This window comes from Columba livia, chromosome 6 (assembly GCF_036013475.1).
Source record: "Columba livia isolate bColLiv1 breed racing homer chromosome 6, bColLiv1.pat.W.v2, whole genome shotgun sequence".
Lineage (NCBI taxonomy): Eukaryota > Metazoa > Chordata > Aves > Columbiformes > Columbidae > Columba > Columba livia.
The window spans coordinates 37,416,301-37,429,986 of record NC_088607.1 but is presented as its reverse complement, the minus strand read 5'-3'; the positions used below and the strand labels follow the sequence as shown (position 1 = coordinate 37,429,986).

Sequence of the window (13,686 nt, the reverse complement as noted above, 5' to 3'; positions counted from 1 at the left end):
TTAGCACCTCAATTTAATGCCATTTTTAGAAAAGTGAAAGCCTTTACAAATGTGTATAGGAAGCAAGTTAACGTTACTATGGAAACATTAACTTTTTCTTTATTTTTTTGTTCAACACCCTTGTTTTACTATAGCTTGTCCTGAATGTGTGTTTATTCGTATTTTTGTATGTGAACAAGAAGTCATAATTGTGATGCCCTGAATAATGAAAGAACTATTAGGTTTTTTAAAGTGTTGCATTATGCAGTACTCAGTACATAGGTGCACCATGGCTGCTAATGTCGTTAATTCTATTTAACTAACTGTTCATTGCTTTAAGAGTTCCTTTCAGTGATCTTGGTCTAAAATTTGACTTCATTATCATTCTGTTTTTCATACACAGAAGTCTGTACACACTGATCGGTGCATCTGATGACATTTCAAGAACATTTAAATATTTAAAGTTGAATTAAGCTTCAAAGCTGGTGAATCGGTGTTTGATGTGCAAGTGTATTAGGGCATGTCTGCTGAAGGGCTTGCAGGGCTCAGGCTTCTCTTTTGAAATTCAGGGCTTGTTTTTTTCTTTGAGAATTGAATCGGCTCACTCTGATTTTTAAATGTATTGGGTTTAACACTGTCCTACTTTTCCGAATTTACCTCCAGAATCCTCTATAGGGAGTACAGGTTTGGAGTATGATGTTTGCTGTCATGCCTGTGTGGACGCTTTATTTTCTCCTCTGGTATGGGAAGGAACTGTTCTTCCACAGCCTACGGGCGCTTGGCTGACAGCTATTAAAAAATGCAAAAATATTTGTAAAAAAGCATGCAAAAGCGGCCTTTTCTTGGTATAAAAACAGCTTGAGGAGACTGGATCAGAAGATGAGAAGCTGAGTTTGCCTAATCTGCTGAATTTGACGCATGCGTGTAGTCACTGGTGCACCGTGACCGTCCAACCTGGGCTCGAGAAACACAAGAGTTAGGTTGCTTTTGTAGCAGGAAATGCTAACGTGAGAGATTTGTTATGCAGTCAGTTGGTTCTTTCCTGAAATCTTGGATTTATTTGTTGCACACCAAGTACTGAGTGTGTTAAAGGGGGATTTCTTCTGTCCTACACTTCTAAATAGAAGTGCTATTGTAAAATGCACATGGTTATGCATGGAGAGGGAGAAGCTTAAAAAAAAAAAAAGGATATTAAAATAACTTACATTTGTCTTGAAAACAGAAGAACAATTTCCTTTGTCGTTTTCTAACAAAGTCTCATTGATTTAGTTGAATCAATCTGGTACTTGCATTTACGCTGGTGCACATTGCGTATCTCCAAGGTTGGATTTTCCCATCAAGTCATCAAAAATGCCAAAATGGTCCTAAGTCATTTTGAGTATGGCACGTGGGAGATCCACAATTCTGTAAGTAAAGTCTAAACTGGGAAGAAGAGGGTTGGTAGCCCCTCCCTTGCAAACCTGTAATTCTGATGCAGTCCTGCAATTACAGTTCTAGTGAAGTCTTCGCCTGCTGCTTGGTGGTTTTGGCTGCCGAGCAAAGCAAGATTTTCCAGCTCTCTAATTTGGAATTAAAATGAGAAATCCGTACATCGGAGCATGGCTGTGAAGGCAGGAAAGTAATTATTCTGTTCTTTTTGTGTGGGGAGCATGTTCTGCATGGGAGTGCCAATTGAATTTCACTCTTTTGTTTCCAGGTCTCTGTGGTCAATCAGTTGGATATGCAAGTCATCGTCTCCAATGTTCCTCCCACCCTTGTGGAGCAAAACAAAGAGCAACTCATAGGGTAATAAATTTACTTACTCTACCAATATGAGGCAGCTCACTGGGTTTGTGTATAGATTCAGCAAGGAGTGCTCCCTTTATGCCGTGATCTCCTTTTAATTTTTGCTACAAGACTTGAAAATGAGTGTGCTGGTGTTTCGCCGGGGAACATAACTGGCTGAGTGACAGCACTGCCCCCCCAACCCTCATTCTCCCCCTCTCTGCAGAAGGCAGAGACCCAGAACTCCTTTACTTGCACATCTGCCCACTTTGCAGGCTGAGACCTCATACACAGACCATAGCGGAGCCGCCAGGCACCGAGCACAGAACCTGCCCCCTCAAAATCCAGACGGAAAATGAACAAAGCGCGGCTCCGAAAGCAGCGTGTCTCAGTGAGCCATATTGCTGCACTCTGGTTTGATCTGGGTGACGCGGCTATAAGGGAAAGCAGAGTTTAGAAAATTTATGCTGGTACAATTAAAACAACTAACATCATTACATAAAATTGTAATTGCAAAAAATTGTAACAGAGTGTCATTGTTCAGGCCTAGTAGGTATAAAATGTTCTGATGAGAGATGGGTAATGGGAAACATTAATGCTTTGCAATAAAAGCAAATTATTTTATCATTCTGAAAGCCAGCTAAATCTTTTTGGTAAAGTATATTTTAATAGCGCTCATATACCACAAGATCATCAGCTTCCAGGAGTCAAGTTTTCACTTCTAGCTTCTTTTTGTAAGACAAGGATGATTTTCTATAGTTTGTGTCACTAGGCATATAACCACTATTTAGACAATATGGGAAAGAAAATACTATGGGAAATAGTTTAGAAACAATCTTTGTCACTTTAATGGGTGATGAATGGTGTTTCTCAGATTTCAACAGGTCTGTTCCATCCTGACTGGTGCCATCCCTTTACTTCTTCATGGAAACTGATATAAGTTAGGCTCGATAATATAGTCACTCACTGATAAAGAAGTGTTTTGTCTCTAAATGGCTCGTGCCTTCATTGGGCTAAGGAAAAATATCGTCGGATTTGCTTCTTGTGATTTAGGACATGTTCTCCTTTTCTCTCTCTGTTTTGAGCCAAATGTAAGATAGTTCTGGTAGATTTTAACATCAGAAACACTAATTAAGTTGTTGAGGCAATAGTCTGTATTCACAGGGACTCCATTTCCTAGAGCTAAGAGTAATGAAGAAGGCTGCTTGCTTAACACTTAAGCTCGACCTTTCCTAAAGGCTGAGGCAGTGATGTTGGCTGGAGAGACGAAGAACGATGTTATCTTTTGATGACAGTAACTGGGCAAGTTGGCTGCTGGTTTGCTGAGCCTTTCAGTTCACCTGAGCACGCTGCAGAATTATTTCTCCACACAGTAATTCACAGCCTTCCTGAGCTTCTCTTGTCTGGAGTGGCAAAGATGACCACGTATTCTGTACCGTGTTCCTACGTGCTGTAGCAGAGATCTCATGCTAAATGGGACTTGGGCTGAGTTTGAGATCCTCGCAGTTTTGCACTGCCCTGGACTCAAAGGATCCACCAGCAAAATACAGAGGGCTCTTGCAGAAGGTGCTTTGCAAACAGGGTGGAACAAGCCTGGCGTGGATGAAGTGTCGGCTGCTGACACACGTCACGGAACTGGGAGCGTCAGCGGCTTGGCAAGGATGGCAAGAGCAGAAAGTGTTTGCCCTTTCAGCATCCCTGCCAAAATCTCCTTTTGCAAACGCCGGAGCACTCGGCTCCAGCTCCCAGCAGGTCTCAGGTGCCTCAGCAATAAATTGTTCTGTAACCATCCCCTCGCTGCGCTCCTCCGGGCCCAGAGCAAGCGCTGCCACATCCTGCCGCGGTCTTGGAAGACAGCCCAGAGCTCCTCAGTTCCTCAGGCTCTGAGCTCCAAAAACCTCTTTTGTGCCAGGTTGGAGTCTTTTAAGCCTTGTTTCATGCTGTTCTGGCCCCGGTGCATGGAAGTCTCTGACAGATGTGTGAGTATTTCACAGTGAATGAAGCTTTCAAATGAGTACAAAAATAAAAACACAGCCAGGTTTTGAGTTCTCAAGATCAGCTTGGGAACTCTTTACCTTCACTAACACCACGAGGCCAGCAAGTGAGAGCAGCATAAGGATTCCATGGCTAAGGATGAGCTTTTAAGGACAAGCTTTGCCAGAGGAGATTGCATTAGCTTGTTTTAAAATTGTCGCATTCTTTACTGAAAGGATTTGCAGAGAGCAAAAAATCTCAGAAAGAATTTTGCATACGCGTACTTGTCTGTTTCATGTAGAAATGTATTTATTTCATTGCCATCTTAAAATTTCTTGCATTTTTCCTTTTAAAGTTGAAAACATTGCTCTCTCTTTTTATAAAGGCTTTAATAATTCATGCAGGACATCAAAACAAGAGGAATTTGTGATTTTTTTCATGCACCATATGGAAGATATAATCACAGGCAAATGGAAATGAAATAATTTTGAGACCTTCTCAGGCTAAGTACTTTTGCCCAAAGAGGATTCTGAGCCATTTCAAATAATGCACTAATTTGTAAAACTAGAACACTTTGTATAATTCATTAACAGATAAAAAATACTATATCATTAACTAAATTAGGCACTACTGAGGTTATTCATCTTTCTCTCCACTCATTTTGGCACTGGAGAGACAGTAAATATTCATCTCAGAAAATATACCTTATAACCACCACTTGGTGATGGGGAATGTTAGGGAAGTGGGTAGCTGGGTCATTTTTGAAATTACAGTCATTTTTCACAACAAAATAAATAGTGATTTAAGAAAGTTTGGAGAACAAGTTGTGACAGATTTTCCCCAGCTGCCTGTAATTTCCACTGGAGAGGGACATGGGGTATTAAGACATACGGAATTCGGCTCTTCCAGCCTGGAAAGGCTTCCTCAGCGTACCCTGAGATGCTGGTTAATGGTCAAATAAAGGAAATGCAGCATAGAAGAAGATATTTAAAACATCACTGTCTATTTGGCTTAGGAGTTTGGACTTTTTGAGGGATACGATGGGCTTGTCTTCAGCTGACACTCCTGATTGCGTCGTGATCCTTTGCAGTCACTCGATAAGCACCTCGGTTTTTCCCCAACTGCTTTAATTTAATCAAAAAGCTTTTCATATCCTCTGGACTACCCATCAATGTCAGACGTGCCATTTCTCTCACCCACTTTAATTATGGCTGTTCAGATAGGGCCATTTATGTCTGCTAGAAGATGTCAGAGCAAATGGAGTGAGGCTCAGTGGAAAATTCAGTGCGAGTTCCTCTCCTTCAGAAAATTCTGTGACGGCAGATGACACGGTGCTCTTTGTGAGTGCTTACTTGTTGGGGAAGGAACAGCATCGCAACTAGAAGAAAATAGCCAATGCTCAGGGCATTTAGAGCTTTGGTTTTCATGTGCCTGCAGTTTAAACCTCCAGCCACAATCAGAGACAAGAGACCTGTGTTTCATCCCACAGCTTGTGAATTACATTCCTGTGAACACACTCGTGTAGATGCCAACCATTTTCTCTGAAGTGGAGTAATGGAGTGGCTCAAAATGAGCGCTTTGATGAAATACCCCATAGACATTCCTCTTGAAAAGGCTGGGTTTGCCCTACACCATACAAAATGGAGATCATATTGCTTTAAGGAACTCTCTTTTTTAATTTCCTGAACTAGAGCTAGCCAGACACATTTGGGCAGCATTTTCAATGTTAACGTTAACATTTTATGCATCGTATGTGCTTTCTGAGCCGATTAGGTGGGTAAAGAAAACACATTGAGCTGCACTGGCACGGCTCCGGCATTGGTAAAGAACAATATGAGGATTGTCTCCTCACTTTTAAAGATCAGGTGAGGTTTCCCATGTTTCTCTTTCCTCCCTGTAGTGAAAAGTGAGCCTGGAGAGAGCAGAGTTTCTTTTCTGTCCGTATGAAGAAAATCTCCTAGTGGTGGTGTAGGAATCGTTCATTGGAAAAGGGGATCTGGTGGAGGCACCTCGTACTTTTTATAAATGTGCATAGATACAACAATAGCTATATTTTGTTATTTAATAATAAATTATGTAGTAAGTGTAACTATTTAAACACTGAAATCTTGATTTCCACATCAAGAAGCTTCTGTAGTCTCCTGTATTTTCAGTGTGGTCACTGCATTTGTGGCTCTCCTGGGCTGAGGAATTCAGACGGGTGCAGCCTCCTGGCCTGAGCTGCCTCTGGACTGGAATTCAGGTGCAGATGTTCTGGAGTAGCAACTTGATCTGTCTCCTGGATGTTCACATGTGTCTTGTGTACCTTAACAGAGGTTATTTCCTGCTTCTTAAGATCAAATTCCTATAAATAGCACATATGATGGTTGCAGGGAACTTTCCTTCCTGTGTATTTTGGCCTCAGGCTTGTAACGCAGTGTTAGAAGTGACCAGGCAGTTTTTTTTACCAGAAACTCCAAATGTAAGATCACAGGCTGATCCCCTGAGATACACTGAGTGTCTCGGCGTTCGATCGTTCAGCTGCTGACTTCATAGTTCACATATATAAAGCTGACTGCCAGCATTTCACAAAGGAGCATCTACTCTGCTTGCCTGCGGAGAGCCTGTGGTCCGCTTCAAAGAAATGTCAGAATATACTGTAGCAATATACATTGCTCTACACTATGCATCATAATATACGTCACATATATAGTTTTATGTATAGTCATAGTATATGCGATTATATATCTTGTATATAGGAGCTGCAGTGCACGACCCTGTCTTAAGGGAAATGTCTCAGAATGTGGCTGATTTTCCTTCAGTTGTGTTTGGCTGTTGACAACACAAGAAATGGTGTTTTCTAATCTCTATTGCACAAGCCAGTGGGTGACATTTAATGGGGACAGCTGACACACGAGCACTTTACGTGGCACTTGTGTCTATTGTCATATTTTATCTCTTTGTTCTTGATTTCTTTTTCTTTAGAACATCAGTACATTCAGTAATTGGGAGGATGAGTGAATGCCTCTGAAAATGTAGCATGTTTATCTCAGTGTGGCTGTGTTTAATGGAATCAGCAGTTCTGAGGCATCACTGGGATGCCGGTGTTGTTGGTACATTTAGTGACCTCAGACACAGCCGCCCGTTGGTGGGGCTGCCGGACCGGTGCCCTTTTGGACACGCAGTGCCTCTGGAAGCACTCCGGGCTGCATTAAAACATCCAACCTCAGTGCACCAGTCTGTCGTCTTCTCCTCAGCCCATGGACTGGTAGAAAATGAGCATCCCTCTCCTGCTGGATGCAGTTGTGGTATATAAATCACTCAGGCTCGCTAGCTTTTCCCGCACAGGTACCATTCTGTTGCTTGCTTTGTGATTTTTGCCATGTAATTACAGAATTAAGCCTAATGGCAGGTGACTGGACTTTTTGCTTATGGGGGTGGCGGCAGTGAACTCTTCACCACTAGCACTTCCTTTCCTCCCATTGTTCACTGTTCCTTTTGCCTTGGTGTGCTCTGACACTGTTCTGCAAGTTCATTTTGCTCCTGGCCCTTCGGGCCACCTCCCCTCTGCCTTTGTCCCTTTCACTTCTTTGCACTGTATTGTTTTGTTCTCCAAAAAAAATGGCAAAATTAGCAAATAAATAAATAATGAGATGAGGGGAACATTTGCCACCAACTGGCTGCATCGTATTTCATATCCTGCCTTAATTTGGCTTTGCTGTAGTTCTCACTTTGTACAGTGTTTGACTGAGCCTGGTCCCCTTCTTAGCTGACCTCAGCCTCCCTCCATGGTAATCAGGATGATTAATAACATCAGGCTACCGTGATTAAGTTGGGCAATAGAGGCCAAAGCTTATACAGCTCCAGGTTCTCCACTTGCTCCCTGGCTCAGCAACCTCCTTCTCCCCATCCTCTCAGTAATTCCCAGTGTTGTTCCGTTAATGTGTTTCCTTTGAAGCACTGTAGTGTAGTGTGTGGCTACTCAGATAAAGCTGTAAACTTTGGCTTTATTCTGAAATTGCTTACTGTTGCAGTAAAATCCCTTTTGTGCTGAGATCCGAAGATACGTCCTCTGGGTCAAAGTCAAGATGTCAGTGTGTATTATTACTCGTTGGGTGAGTGTAGCATAACGTTTCTTCTGTGATTGGGAGAAATGATACTGAAATAAAAAGTTGGAGTGCATGTAGGTTTTTTAGAGGACAGGATTATAAATGATGAGCACACAAAAAGGAAAAGAAACTTTAGCAATATGTAAGAAAGCAAATTTCCTTTAAGGTGTGTGATCTAAAATGCTTTTATAGGATTAAGGCAAGTAAGTATAAAGACATCATTGTCTCTTGGTTGTTTTCTAAATACTGTAGATGTTATTATATGCAGAGTACATTGGCTTAGTGGTGCGTCTTCCTCCTAGATACACGCCTTGTGTATGGTATAGAAGTAGAAATCATCTTTGTCAAAAGGCTGTTTTACAAAGCCAGGAATCTAGTCTTCAACACTTGTAGCTCTAAAAGCCCTGAAAGAATGGATTCTCTTTTGTCTTTCTTAAAATAGTTTTCCATGCTTCAAAAACACAGCAGGCTGTCAAATTACTAGAGAAAGAAAACTTTTTTTCCGTATTGAATTTTCTGCTAAGAAAATTGTGCAGTTAATTAAACTCAGGGACTGGTGAGGGTCTAAACTATTCTGCAAATGGAATAGTCTGGTTTGGTTGTGTGCTGATTCAGAGGATGTGCACACAACCTCGCAATTCAGCTCGAGGGGATAAAACCCATGGAACGTGTCAGTACTCTTGGTTCATGTCATGCATCTTCTCTGCCAGGAACAACAGAGGGTCGTTAAACCTCACTGCTGACTTACCGAGTCTCACACCATGACTGTAGTTGAGCTGCCGTTGTGCTGGGCTGATTCCCCATCTCCTATTTTGAGGTGAATTAACTTCCACGGTAGCGTCGAAAGAAGCTTCCAAGCGGTCCTGTGCATCTTTCCCAGTAGCAGGATCTCTCCCATGCTGGGGCAAACCAACATACCTGTAGGTTTTTTGCCCTTCCATTTCTTTTGCATCTAAAGATGGGAAAAAAAAATCTCTGAGTTTTGAGGATATTTAGGGCCACATTATGTCCTCTGTGACAGTGAAAAGCAGCATGTCATTCGTTTCATTTCACTGGCGTCACCAACGGGAATTCGGAAAGCGATGGTCACAAAGACGCTGGGAGGCGTTTCTGTTGGTTCCGTTCTGTCTGTAGAGCTGGATGGAGATGGAGCAGCTGGAAAGTCTCATCGCCTGTCACGTTCCTGGTTCTGCCGCTCACAACACCATTGTTGGCAGGACGGTCACTACCCTCGTTGTATTAACAAGTGACAGACTAATTTTAAGCTACCTTTTGCTGATAGAGAGCGGCACTGCAGATGCTACTGTTACAGTAGACATTTTAAAAACTTGTGAGTAGTACCTACAATCAGGTGGCCACTTTCAGTAGCGTTTTAAAACACTAAAGTTCAGCTGAATGACTTTTGAAATAACTCTGTGGGGAAGTGCCCTATTTTTCAGTGCATTCTTTAATCACTACTTTTCAGCCTTCAGTGCATTTTTATTATATATTTCAGCCTAAACATGCAATTTGTGTGTTTCAGATGAAATATTACTGTCGTTCCACGATACTTGGGTATTTCTTGCAATGTCAGTTAAAACCAGTAGCTGCAATGTACCTGTTTCTCATAGTCAGAAAGTAGCATGCTCTGCGTTCTTCAATTTTAATCATGTTTTAGACAAAGCTACTCTCAAAGACAATGAATCCCAGCAGAAGCCGTGCCAGGAGTTTCTGAGAAAAGGCAATGTTGTTATCAGTTCTGCTAAAAGTGTCCCAGTATTATAACCATCCAACCATACAGGGTGTTTCTGTCTCTTGGGTGAAATAGTTCTGTGCAAGGAGTCAAAAGCATCCCCCCTGCAGCACCAGAAGATGGTTAGAGTTTCTTTGTGTCAGCTTCACATAGTGTTTGGAGGTTCTTCTATAATAATCTGCATATCCCAGGTTTGTTGTGTCGTTTTTTACCTGGGAGAATTACTGTCTCTGTGGTTCCGTGCATGCCAGAAGTGGAGATGAGTGGAGTTTAGTGATCTGCAAACAGCAGCAGTGCTTGTTTAGAGGACGCCAGTCAACAGCAATGTGTCAGACAACCTGTATTTTTATTTTCCCTACAATAATGGCTCTGCTCTAATATTCACTGCTGGGCTGCGACCTGAGTCTGACAGATGTGGATTTTTCAAAATCTTACAGAAAAGCTCCTGTTTTTCAGGCATGCTAAACTGTCACACAAAGTGTGGAGAAACCGGATGGCGAAATGTGAATCACCCGTCTTGAAAAATTGTGAGATGGTGATACTGCTTTGACAGCATTACTTTCCTTTGGAAATCTTGTGGCAGGAAAAACACAACAGCAAAATATCACCTCAGCAATTGCAAAAGATTTTGTTTAAAACAAGTGACTTCTTAACGTCACTGATGTCCCTTTTTCTGAGATGTTTTCCTTTGCACCCTAGTGCATCCTTGAGACATCAAGCAGTGTGTTCCCTCTTGTTCCCTTGCTTTTCCCTCCTACGTCAGGTATTGCTTTTTGATTTGATATTCTGATCACATAAATTAGCATGGAAACTGTAGAAAAATATGAAATATTGAATTTAGAACAGAATTGCATACTAAGATGTCTGTGGATATTCATTAAAAAAAAAATCAGTAATAAAGAAAATTGGTTAAATGACAATAATAAAATCACCAGTAACTGTCATCTTGTGCAATAAATGTTAATGCCTCAGAGTTGCATTCATCTCATGTATTGACACACTGCGATTCGTACACATTTCCGCACAGTGTGCTCTGGCAGCACAGGATGAATCCTTCTCTTTGCAAAAAGAGCACCTTTCGTTTGGTTTATTGTTGTTATGCTCTCGTTATCTCAGGCGTAGCTGCCACTGAATTCTATCAACCTCTCTTTTTTCTGCTTGGAGAACTTCTGCAGTGTATTTTCTTTTTTTCCTGTAGTAAATGCATCAGCTCAGTATTCCAACTTTCTTATGGCTGTAAAACTTGCTCCTGCCTTTCGGAGTAGCAGGTGTTCTGTTACGTGATATGTTGTGCTGTATTGGAGGACCGGATGAAATATCCCACCAAAACCAGTTGCAATACTTTTTTCCATGGGTGAAAATTTATCGTATGCACCTTGTGTAAGGCTGGAATTGAAAAGCTGTGAAATCGTGCAGCTTAATAAAAGGATGACAGGAGGTTTTGTCTGAAGTATGGATGGTGTTTCCCACGAGCCATTTAAAACTCAACTGATGTCATAAATATAAAGAGCTAGACTTAAGGACACTATTTCTGGTGACCTCTCCTAACACTGCTAAGCTTTTCCCAAGAGTTCAGCATTTCAGAGGTTGTACTGGAGCAGAGATTTTTTTTTAAAAGTGCTCTGAAGGTCACCATCCTTCCAAGCCGGTGAGTTTTGTCTGTTAGTATCTCGTTTGGGCTGTTGTCAGTCTTGGTCACAGAATCCCAGAATGTGAGGGGTTGGAAGGGACCTGGAAAGGTCATCCAGTGCAATCCCCCCATGGAGCAGGAACACCCAGGTGAGGTTACACAGGAAGGTGTCCAGGCGGGTTGGAGTGTCTGCAGAGAAGGAGACTCCACAACCCCCTTGGGCAGCCCGGTCCAGTGTTCTGTTACCCTTACTGAGAAGAAGTTTCTTCTCAAATTTAAGTGGAACCTCCTGTGTTCCAGTTTGATCCCATTCCCCCTTGTCCTATCACTGGTTGTCACCGAGAAGAGCCTGGCTCCATCCTCCTGACACTCACCCTTTATATATTTGTAAACATTATCAGCACAAATAAGTCACTGCAGCTTTTTGGCTCCATCTCATCTTTAGAATTTTGGAACGCTATGTCCAAGACCAGATTCCCGGTGCGACGGTCGTGGTGGAATCCATCGGTGCGCGGAGGTTCGGGGATGGGTACTCCGAAGAGGATTACACAAAGTCTGACCTCATGGTCTACGCGATTGACCCACAAACAAACAGAGCTATAATGAGGAACGAACTTTTTAAGTAAGTATAATTATTTGTTGCTCTTTCTATATTTCCATGGACTGTTTTGAAGCCTGTTGGTCTGTGTCTGTTAGCAAGTGGTTCAGCACAACAGGAACAGAACAACCCGTGGAAGCGGTTGGCGTGTGTCCTTACTCCTGTTCCCCCATGCAGGTTGGGAGTTCACAGCTTTGCTGGGTTCGGTCCATTCCCCTGAGCTGAGTGGCTCCAGTACGCATCATTCAGACATTGTCACCGTGAGAGCTCACAATACGTTGGTTCCATCCTGTGGAGGAGCTTCCAGTTTAAATTCCTTCAAAGGAATTGATTTCTGTGTACCCAGACACCACTGTGAGCTCCAGCCAAGGGCTCTGGCGCTCCAGTCATCAACCTTGAGGCTTTCTGCAGTTTCCACTTGGAGCACATTATCTCTTTTTTTTTGTGGAAACCAAAGGACAAGAAGAAACGGAAGGAGGAGGAGGAGAGATGGGGTGTGAAGCTGGTCTGAAGCTTAGACCTGGGCCTGACCCAGGTGTAATGTCCATGCAGGGTATTGGTGCTCCCAGGGGGCTGAGCACAGATCAGCTGCTAGAGAATTGTCTCTTCTTCTAAAGCAGCTCCTGTCTTTTGGGGTTTTGCATGTGCTTCACCTTTGTGTTTGCTTTTCATCTCGGTGAAAACCAGACCACGATGGTATAAAGCAGCCTGTCAGTCCGCAGCCTAAAAAGCTAATGACTGTAAGCCATCTCGGTGGACTGCGATTGAAAAAAGGCTTGTTCTCCCAAGCTCTTAATTTGGTCCAGGTGAATTACAGCATATTAAAGCTCTGCATATATTCAGAGTTTATAGGTTGGAAAAGATCGTTGTCATCAGTCTGTCCTAGTATAATAAAGACCATGGGAACTCTCCAAAATAATTCTGCTTTGAGCCTGTCGTTCAGTAAAAAACTGCTCAAGAAAATCCAGTGAACTACAACTTTTGTGTTATTATTGCAGGGTAATTATTTTTACTGTCAAAAATTAGGCCTTTTCTCTCTTTTTTTTTTTTTTAATTTGTCTAGATTTAGTCATAGAGTTTTATTATAACTTCGGGTGCTAGACTGAAGTATCCAATTGGTGCTCTTCATTTCTGGTTCCCACCAAAGTTTAGGCCTACGATCACATCATGCTCTTAATTTTTTAATTCCTAGACCTCTGTGCTCTTTTTTTTTTAATGTTTTAATTCTTTTCATCACTTATAGTCTTCCCTGAACCCCTTCCAGTCTTCTAGCATCATTTTTGGAACTAGGAATATAAGCATCAGCTGTGGTTTAGCAGCAGTAGCTTTCAGCGTGGTGGCAATCCGGCCTCTTTCCTTCTTGTGGCCCGTTTTTGTTCTTTGGTGCTCTCCAGGTTCAGAAAATGTATATGGCCGTGCAGACAGCTGAAAATTCTGACACCCTTTAACTCCTCTCTTTGGAAAGCTCTCTGCAAATCTGCTGTTATTGGTGTATGAAAGTGAGTTGGTATCCATGTGTCGAGGCAGTTGGCTCTTTCAACTCCACGAAAATAATCCTCTTCTGGCGCAGGGTCTCTTCATGGGCAGAAAATGTGTCCCCCTTCATTTTGGTGCCCTTCAAAATATCAGTGTCTTTTTGGGGATGATTGTGTGTCCGGTGAAATACATAGAATAGAATAAAGAGCGATTAAAAATCAGTTTTTCAAATATGAAGGGAAGGTTATTTATTTGCCCAGTGTGCAAATGAGTGGGGTGTCAGCTTAGAAGCAACATCATTAAAATGCTCCATGTGCCTGCATACGCAGCTTTTATTTCTTTTCCCCTCTTTTCTCTCTTCAAAAGCTTTTAAATATTTAAATCAGCAAAATCCCAGGGAATGCTTTGCTGGCTTTAGGGTAGAGGTGAGTAAGTGTCAGCTTAG

The 13,686-nt window shown here is 42.2% G+C and overlaps 1 protein-coding gene across 10 annotated transcripts in view; it reads left to right on the top strand.

Moving 5' to 3' along the window:
• The window catches only part of PCDH15 (protocadherin related 15), a 695,403-nt gene that overhangs the window by 655,130 nt on the left and 26,587 nt on the right, over positions 1 to 13,686 (top strand). For all 10 annotated transcript variants that reach the window (XM_065068175.1, XM_065068177.1, XM_065068178.1 and 7 more), the window contains 2 exons: positions 1,676 to 1,764; positions 11,613 to 11,789. In XM_065068175.1, the coding sequence (XP_064924247.1) occupies positions 1,676 to 1,764; positions 11,613 to 11,789 (266 nt within the window). The remainder of the gene's footprint in view (positions 1 to 1,675; positions 1,765 to 11,612; positions 11,790 to 13,686) is intronic.